General features: G+C 54.0%; 1 protein-coding gene across 1 annotated transcript; it reads left to right on the top strand.

The window, feature by feature from the left end:
- Positions 1-477: 477 nt before the first annotated feature.
- LOC147958501 (uncharacterized) lies at positions 478-2658 on the top strand. The gene has a single exon (XM_087532167.1). The coding sequence runs from the start codon at positions 478-480 to the stop codon at positions 2656-2658; it is 2181 nt and encodes a 726-aa protein (XP_087388293.1).
- The last annotated feature ends 7148 nt before the right edge of the window (positions 2659-9806 follow it).

The following is a 9806-nucleotide window of genomic DNA, read 5'->3' as shown; positions in this document are numbered from 1 at the left end:
TCTTCCTCCTTCTACCTGCTCCTGTTCCCCTTCCTCCCCCTTCTAGATCCACCGCTGTTGGGTATTTCAGTTGCGCGAAAATAACACTAGGTGTCAGTTTTCTTCAAGTTTCTTCAGTAGTTTCAGAAACATTCAGACTTTTTCAGTCTTTTCCGTTTTTCAGTTAGCGCATGAGGGCACGTCTCGTTGTGTGCTCCGTGAGGATAGGGAGTAGGCCAGCTGCACGACTTCGCCCGTGGGATGGCGCGGGCACGATGGAGTTTGTTGCGAGCATTACGGCACCACTAGGATCGCTGAATAAAGGGATCAAAGAAACCGAAAAGCAGCAGAACTTGCGCTGCACAAAAACTACCTGTCTCTGTTTTTCTTCGCTTGAGATTCAGAGAGTGAGAGAACGAGAGAAAGAGAGAAGAGGGAGGTGTTCCGGCGAGCATCTCCGGCCACACTTGGCATCAGAGCCAGGTCATCTTCGGGATCATGTCGTCTGGTGGCGACGGATCGAACGCCCGGCAGGGCTCGGAGACTCCTCCGCGCAGGAGAGCAGTGTCGCCAGCCCGGGGCAGGAGCAGGACTCGCTGCACCGGCGAGATGGTGGTGCACCAGCAAGTGATCCGGGAGACGAGCTCCGCCGGAGTCTACCCTACATTGACGCGCACCAACTATGCAGAATGGGCTCTGCTCATGAAGGCAAACCTGCAGGCCGAGGGCTGGTGGGCTGCCGTGGAAACCGGCGATGCACCTTTTCGTGATGAGCGCAAGGCCATGGCCGCGATCTTGCGCGGCCTCCCGGCAGACATGGTGAGTCCGATCGGCGCCAAGGCCAACGCCAAGGAGGCGTGGGAGGCGATCGCGTCCCAGCGCATGGGAGCCTCTCGGGTGCGAGAGGCAAACGCACAGCGACTGCGGCGCGAGTTCGAGAGCATCTCGTTCCGCTCTAGGGAGACGATCGACGACTTCTCGATGCGCATCTCCACCCTCGCCGCGAACCTGTGCTCCCTCGGCGATAACGTCCAGGAGTCCAGCATGGTTGCCAAGTTCCTGCGCATTGTCCCTCAACAGTACGCGCAGGTCGCCATCGCAATCGAGACTCTCCTCGACGTGAGCACCCTATCCCTGGACGAGGTCACTGGTCGCCTCCGCGTCGTGCAAGATCGGATCAGCGAAAACGCCGCCGAGTCTCAATCCGGCGGCCGCCTGCTTCTCACCGAGGAGTGGGACGCACGAAAGTGCTCGACTCAGGGGGACGGTGAATCGTCCTCCGGTGGGCGAGGAAACAACCGACGCGGTGGCGGGCGTGGTCGCGGTGGACGCCGCGGCGGCGGCCGCGGAGGTCCGCGGGGCGGGCGCGGTACTGACAACGTCGACAAGAGCGGCGGAGACAAGGACACGTGCCGCTACTGCGGCATCAAAGGGCACTGGGCCCGTGACTGCAGGAAGAAGAAGCGCGAGGAAGCTCACCTGGTGCAGGCGGACGAGGACGCGGACCTGGCGTTCCTCCTGATGGAGATGGTGGGGATGACCATGGCGGAGGCCTCTGTGGTCACGGCAGCGGGCCTCGACTCTCCTACACCAGGCCCTGTCTCCACCGCCATGGCAGGGGCCTTGGCCACGGGGGAGGCAAGGGCCTCGCTCCCCGTCTTCCTCAACGAGCAGCAGGCGGAGATCACTCCCGGCGCCGTCGACGCGCTGCGGGAGACCACTTGGTTCCTGGACACGGGTGCCTCGAACCATATGACCGGGGATCGCAGCATCTTCGCCGAGCTGGATGAGAGCATCACCGACACTGTGCGTTTCGGCGACGGCTCGGTGGTGCAGATCCGAGGACGCGGGACGATCGCGTTCAAGGTGGATGGCGGCGTGCAGCGCGCCCTCACTGACGTCTACTACATCCCACGCCTGAAGAGCAGCGTGGTGAGCCTGGGGCAGCTGGACGAGCTCGGCTGCGACATCCGTCTCCGCGACGGGAACATGACGATCTTCGATCCACGCCAGAAGCTCCTGGTAAAGGTACACCGTGCGTCTAATCGCTTGTACAAATTGGACATGACCCCTGTACCTCCTGCGTGTATGTCGCTGCGTCATGACGGCGAGGCCTGGAAGTGGCATGGCCGCCTGGGTCACCTACACTTCGAGGCGATCCAACGGATGGCGCGCGGCGGACTCGTTCGTGGCCTTCCTCTCATAGAGCACACCGGCGAGCTCTGCGAAGCGTGCCTCGCCGGCAAGCAGCGGCGCATCCCGTTCCCCCAGAAGGCCAAGTACAGAGCTGAGAAGCAGCTCGAGCTAGTACATGGTGACCTGTGCGGTCCCATCGCGCCGGCGACTCCCAGCGGCCGGCATCATTTTCTCCTGCTGGTCGACGACTGCAGCCGCTACATGTGGCTGGTCCTCCTCACCTCGAAGGATGAGACAGTGGCTGCTCTGAAGCGCTTCCAAGCTAGCGCTGAGGGGGAGGCAGGCCGCACGCTGCGCACCGATCGCGGTGGCGAGTTCACGTCCAACGCTGTCGCCGCGCACTTCGCCGACCACTGCGTCCAGCGCCACCTGATGGCGCCCTACACACCACAACAGAATGGTGTGGTGGAGCGTCGCAACCAGGCGGTGGTGGCGATGGCTTGGAGCATGATGAAGGCCAAGAACATGCCGGCGTTCTTCTAGGGGGAGGCGGTGACCACGACGTTGTTCGTGCTGAACCGCAGCTTCACCCGCAGCGTCGACGGCATGACACCTTTCGAGGCCTGGTTCGGTAGGAAACCAGACGTGCATTTCCTTCATGTATTTGGATGCATTGCTCATGTCAAAATAGCACGGCCTCATCTGAAGAAGCTGGAGGACCGAAGCACTCCCATGGTGTTCATCGGGTATGAACAGGGCAGCAAGGCGTACCGCGTTTACGACCCTGTGTCGAAGCGCGTCCACGTGAGCCGCGACATCGTCTTCGACGAGGAGGCGAGCTGGGACTGGAGCAAAGAGCCTACAGGCGCGTCGGCTGGCTCTTTCGTTGTGCACTACCCTGTGTACGAGCGGGCCAGCGACAGCGCGCCGGTGGACACGACTGGGGCGTCGGGCATGCGAGCCGCGTCCCCAGGATTGGCTGACACGGACACTACCAGCGCATCCGGAGGAGGCTTGAGGACTCCTTCTCCGGCCACCATGGCGGGTGACACTGGTGGGACTCCTGCTACTCCGAATGGCGGCCCGGTGTTCGTGTCGCCGCCGGCGGAGCGCCCTGACCTCTTTGACAACGATGACGACCCAGACGCACCGCATCGCTACCGGATGATGTATGAGATCCTTGGTACGCGTGGGGGGTTCCACTGCAACCTGACAAGGACCGTGATGAGGAGGTGCTGCACCTCATGGCCGGCGGAGAGCCCGGAAACTTCGCCGAGGCGGCTCCACATGAGCAGTGGCGGGCGCCATGATGGATGAGCTGCAGGCGATTCACATCAACAATACATGGACGCTCGTGGATCTTCCTCCCGGAGAGAAGCCCATTGGTTTAAAATGGGTGTTTAAGCTGAAGAAGGACGCCGCCGGCACCGTCGTCAAGCACAAGGCCAGACTGGTGGCGAAAGGGTACGTCCAGCGGCCCGGCGTGGATTTTGAAGAGGTTTTCGCGCCGGTTGCACGCCTGGAGTCCGTGCGCGTACTCCTGGCCATTGCCGCACACCGAGGATGGGAAGTGCACCATATGGACGTGAAACCGGCTTTCCTGAACAGCACTCTTGAAGAGGTGGTGTATGTGGCGCAGCCCCTGGTTTTGCACGGCGGGGCGAGGAGGAGAAGGTGTACAAGCTAGAGAAGGCGCTGTATGGTCTCCGGCAAGCTCCGCGCGCATGGAACTCCAAACTGGATAGCAGCCTCGCATCACTGGGCTTCACTCGCAGCAGGACTGAGCATGCTGTGTACATGCGCGGCACCGGAGCATCTCAGCTGCTCGTCGGTGTCTATGTGGATGATTTGGTCATCACCGGAGCAAACCTACAGGAGCTGCGTCGTTTCAAGGAAGAAATGAAGCACCTGTTCGAGATGAGTGACCTCGGACTGTTGAGATACTACCTCGGCCTCGAGGTGCACCGGAGCACGCTCGGCATCACTATCAACCAGGCGTCTTACGCTGAGAAGCTGCTGGACAAGGCGGGCATGGCCGGCTGCAAGAGCCATGTGCCGCTTGAACCAAACTGCAAGTTGAGCAAGGCGAGCTCAGCGCCACTCGCTGACGCCACGCTCTACAGGAGTATCATCGGTAGCCTTCGGTACCTGGTACACACACGCCCTGACATAACCTATGCAGTTGGCCTCACAAGCCATTTCATGGAGACGCCGACTTCAGAGCATTTCGCCACCGTGAAGCACATCCTCCGGTACATCGCTGGAACGCTCACTGTCGGCTGCACCTATCGCCGCGGTGATCGCCTAGAGCTCGAGGGTTTCAGCGACTCTGACATGGCCGGCGATCTGGATGACAGGAAGAGCACTTCTGGAGCAATCTTCTTCCTCGGTGGCAGTCCAATCAGTTGGCAATCACAGAAACAAAGAGTGGTGGCGCTCTCCTCTTGTGAGGCAGAATACATTGCTGGTTCAACCGCGGCCTGCCAAGGGATTTGGCTGGCGCGCATGCTTGGAGAACTGCTGAACCAAGGTACGAAGGCAGTTAAAATTTTCATTGACAACAAATCAGCTATCTCGCTTGGGAAGGACCCTGTTCTGCACGACAGGAGCAAACACATCGACCTCAGATACCACTTCATTTGTGATCATATCGAGAAGGGTACTGTGATGGTCGAGTTCATCCGATCTAGCGATCAGAAGGCCGACATCTTGACCAAGGCACTTGGGCGGACTCGTTTCCAGGAGCTGTGCAAGAAGATCAGCATCCTCGACGTCAGGGGGCGCACCTGAATTAGGGGGAGATTGTTGGGTATTTCAGCTGCGCGAAAATAATGCTAGGTGTTAGTTTTCTTCAGGTTTCTTCAGTAGTTTCAGAAACATTCAGACTTTTTCAGTCTTTTCCGTTTTTCAGTTAGCGCATGAGGGCACGTCTCGTTGTGTGCTCCGTGCGGATAGGGAGTAGGCCAGCTGCACGACTTCGCCCGTGGGATGGCGCGGGCACGACGGAGTTTGTTGCGAGCATTACGGCACCACTAGGATCGCTGAATAAAGGGATCAAAGAAACCGAAAAGTAGCAGAACTTGCGCTGCACAAAAACTACCTGTCTCTGTTCTTCTTGGCTTGAGATTCAGAGAGTGAGAGAACGAGAGAAAGAGAGAAGAGGGAGGTGTTCCAGTGAGCATCTCCGGCCACAACCACGACCAGGCACGTTACACTCCTGCCGTTGTAACTATGTCAGGCTCGTCCATCGGGGCCATGGGCAACAGCGGACCTGCCCTCGCTTTGCATATTCTGCCTAGTTTTGTCTTTTATTTGTGTTATGTTAAATAATACCCAGATGATGCCGAATGGTCATGCATAGAGCATGTTGATACAGAGCCACGGCCTGCATACACGTGGCATGAATTATCCCCTTACATAAACACACCGAGCAGTTTTAACATGCTCCCTCTTACCCCCTCTTTTCACACGAGAGGTAAGAGTATATAATAGATCTGAGTCATTGATCTCATTAATCAGTGATCAGATTAACTCTTACCTTCTTACGTCACGTGTAAAAAGAGGGGGTAAGAGGGAGCATGTTAAAAATTGGCTAAACACACCTGATGATATGTGTCAGACTGTTTATCTCTTCATCATGCCAGAGTACTACTTTAGCTTTCAGAGGTTTATCTTAGTGGAGGAGAAAAATTAGGCGCTAGAAAACAATGCAAACTGATTAATTAGGCTTGATGTGTTCTTCATGCTTCTGAATTCTCGTTGTAGTATGACCAACCCGTCTTCTGCGACAAGTTTCAAAACCACATGGAGGTGTGCTCTACTTGCAACTGAGGAACACACATTTCCAGAACACATGAAATTTGCCAGAAAACAGAGCTGCCTCTTCCAAAGAAACCACTTGATGTTCGGAAGCATGAGCGGTGTTACTCTGCAATTGTTGCTCCAATGGTGATGTGTGCTGCACGTTTCTTCTCGACGCCTCCCCGTCCAAGTCATATCCTTGCTGCGCGCACAGCATAAGATAGTGGTCTATTTGCATCAATGACATTACTAAAGCGACTTTAACTGTTGGTAGTTTAGTCAAGAATATTGATACATATGTGAGTATGTCTCACTCTCCCTTAGTTTCTTTCCTAATCCTGGGCAAGTAGGTCTCTATAAATTCTACCGAACTGCGGTATATATTAACCCGTGATGCAGAGATGGATGGCTCGGACGGTGTGGTCTTCAAGATGAGCTCCGAGAAGTTTATAGATAGTTTTAAATAGCCGGCTATAGCACTGCTATAGCCCGCTATAACCTTTTCAGCAGGGTGCCGCTAAATGATCGCCTTCATAAATAGCTTGTTTTAGCCCGCTGTAGTTGATTTGAAGGCTCACCCCTATTTTCCATGGCCCGCTATTTAAAACATTCACGAGGAGTTGTACTAGCAGCAGTGAGGCTGCCAAGTCTATCATCATTGAGAGAAAATCCAATTCACAGCCTACTTCCAGGTCACCATGGGTCCGCCATAATTTATGGATATTCTGCTTAATATCATTAAATTTGGTAAAATGATAATCCGTATTGTGGGGTCTAACGTACTTTATAGTCGTAGAAAATCAAGGATGTGCGGGGAGTAAATTTCTTCACATACGATCCATCAACGAACGTTGTTTGCCATAGCCGAAGAATGTTCACTACGTACAACTTAATTACGCTCCAAGGTTCACATGTTCACACTCCTTTAGGTGCCTCAAGTGTTCCGTTTGTCGAAAGTCGCATCAGCAGCACGAACAGAGGAATGTATAGCATGGTTTGGTAGTAACTTCACGGAGGTAGCTTATCTCAACAACTTGTTATAGGGCCATAGACGAAAGCCAGAACCCACGTCTGTCCAGTCTCCCATGCCTCCATACATCAACCCTGCTAATCCAATTGAGCTAATGCAAAGACATTGTCGCATGTCATGCTAGAATACTGCAAATTTAGCCAGGAGAGATGTATGACTTTTTTGACACTACACCAGTGTCAAGAAACTTCTTACATTATGGGGACGGAGGGAGTACTGCTTTGTATTGAAATCAATATATAATGAATATGTAAAGTAAACAAAAGCATAGACAATGTTGACACAAATAAGTAGCGGACCAGATACAGATGATGAGTTTTTCGTGAGAACTAAACAGCCACATAGCCAATATTCAATAAATAGTACGTAGTCAGGTAAAGTAAATATTTCTCCCCAAAACATTACGTTAAGTTAAAGTTTCACACATATACATCGCGCTAGATAAAATCTTCTTTCTTTTTATAACCCACCAAAGATTTACGTCTTTGCTACAATATTCCTAAGTAAATGGATCTCAGATGATTAATGCAAACTACAAGAAATTGTAATCTCGTTTATAGTGCTAGATAGTAGTGATAGCTCAAGTCTAGCCATGCTTCCGCTATTGATAAGTATGACAACATAAAGATACTAATGGGTATTGCATATCCCATATGTCAGACTATTTTCTTGTGGTGGAAGTAAAACATGAAAGTAATGGATCGATCAATTGGGTCTTTGCCCAAAATCCACTCAGCACTAGCACAAAATCTCACCACCGGTCCGGCCCGCGAAAGCCATCCAACGCGGGGCCTATTTTGATCCGTGACACGGTTCGGACTTAATTTCTCCTGCAAATCGAAAACAAGTATGGGGAGCTTTGCGGGAGTCGGTACCGCTGCCATGTCGGCTTCTGACCGTCCTGGCCCACCCAAAACCCCTTCTCTCTCCTGCGCACTTCCCGTCCATTGCCAGGTGCCCGCATTCATGCCGCTATAGAGCGCCCCGCTCCACATTGAAGACGACTCAGGGTGTACGAGACCTCTCAGTACCTCCATCATTGAATAGGTGCGCCGGCCGAGGGTGCCACCCGCTGCATGCCTGGCTGAAGACGCCTCCTCGCAACATTCTAACGTCTCCATTAAACCCACGTGAAAGCCGAGAAACCTACTCCGGGCACACGTCCGTTCAGGAGCGGGCCGACATTAAATGTAACGTCGAGCAAGCTCCTTCTGTCCACCCTCTATTTAGACAAGGTCAGACGCGGGGCAAGAATCACACCACTACGCTGCTCCCCATCTCCTCCTTCCATCATTTTCTTCACCCTTCCGATGGCATCCGATGAGCAGGAAGAGAAGTGCTTAGCATAAAAGCGGACTGGATGGCCAACCGAGCCGGCCGGATACGAGCGAGGCAGCTAACTGCTCCACCTCCCTCGCCTAGCCCGGCGAGGTAAGTTGTCGTCCCAGACCAACGCGTGGTTCAGCAACTCGCTACCCCGTGCCAGCTCACGGAGGAGTGGCGAGTTGCTCCAGGCCGACACGACAGGGTGCAGGCGGTATGGGCATCATCATTGCTATCGACGACGTTGCGTCGGACCGCGCCACCCATGCCTGTGACCGCACCATTCACCTTCAATGCGCGCGTAACTGCGCCTTGCCGGCAGAGAAAGAAGACGGTTGTACAGAGATCGACGAGTCGGTGGCCAATGCGTCCTCGTATGCCAGCAACATTAAGGGAAAGTAGTGTTGGGAAACGCAGTATTTCAAAAAAAATTCCTACGATCATGCAAGATCTATCTAGGAGATGCATTGCAACGAGAGGCGAGAGTGTGTCTACGTACCCTCGTAGACCGAAAGCGGAAGCATTTAGTAACGCGGTTGATGTAGTCAAACATCTTCATGATGCAACCGATCCTAGCGCCGAACGTATGGCACCTGCGTGCTCAGCACACGTTTAGCACGATGACGTCCCTCGAGCTCTTGATCGAGTTGAGGATGAGGGAGAGTTCCGTCAGCACGACGGCGTGTTGACGGTGATGATGAAGTTACCGGCGCAGGGCTTCCCCTAAGCACTAAAACGATATGACCGAGGTGTGTAACTGTGGAGGGGGGCACCACACGCGGCTAAGAGAAGACTTGGTGTGCCTTTGGGGTGCCCCCTCCCACATATATAAAGGAGGGGCGAAGACGAGGCCGGCCGAAGGGGGGGGGCGCCAAAGGGGGGAGTCCTACTTGGAATCCCGGTCCAAGTAGGATTCGCCCCCTCCCTTTTCCTATTCCAACTAGGAGAAGGAGGGAAGGAGGAAAAGGGGACAAGGAAAGAGGGGAGCGCCGCCCCCTCCTAGTCCAATTCGGATCAGCCATGGGGGAGGGCGCGGCCACCCCTTGAGGCCCTTCTCTCCTTTCCCCTAAAGCCCATTAAGGCCCACTACTTCCTCGGGGGGTTCCAATAACCTCCCGATACTCCGGAAAATACCCGAAACACTTCGGAACCATTCTGGTGTCCGAATATAACGTTCCAACATATCAATATTTACCTCTCGTCCATTTCGAGACTCCTCGTCATGTCCGTTATCTCATCCGGGACTCCGAGCAAACTTCAGTCATCAAATCACATAAGTCATAATACAAATCGTCATCGAATGTTAAGCGTGTGGACCCTACGGGTTCGAGAACTATGTAGACATGACCGAGACACATCTCCGGTCAATTACCAATAGCGGAACCTTGATGCTCATATTCGCTACTACATATTCTACGGAGATCTTTATCGGTCAAACCGCATAACAACATACGTTATTCCCTTTGTCATCGGTATGTTACTTGCCCGAGCTTCGATCGTCGGTATTATCATACCTAGTTCAATCTCGTTATAGGAA

This window comes from Triticum urartu, chromosome 7A (genome assembly GCF_056163025.1).
Source record: "Triticum urartu cultivar PI428250 chromosome 7A, HENAU_Tu73, whole genome shotgun sequence".
Lineage (NCBI taxonomy): Eukaryota > Viridiplantae > Streptophyta > Magnoliopsida > Poales > Poaceae > Triticum > Triticum urartu.
Note: the sequence above shows the minus strand (reverse complement) of the source record. Positions and strands in the feature narration are given on the sequence as shown.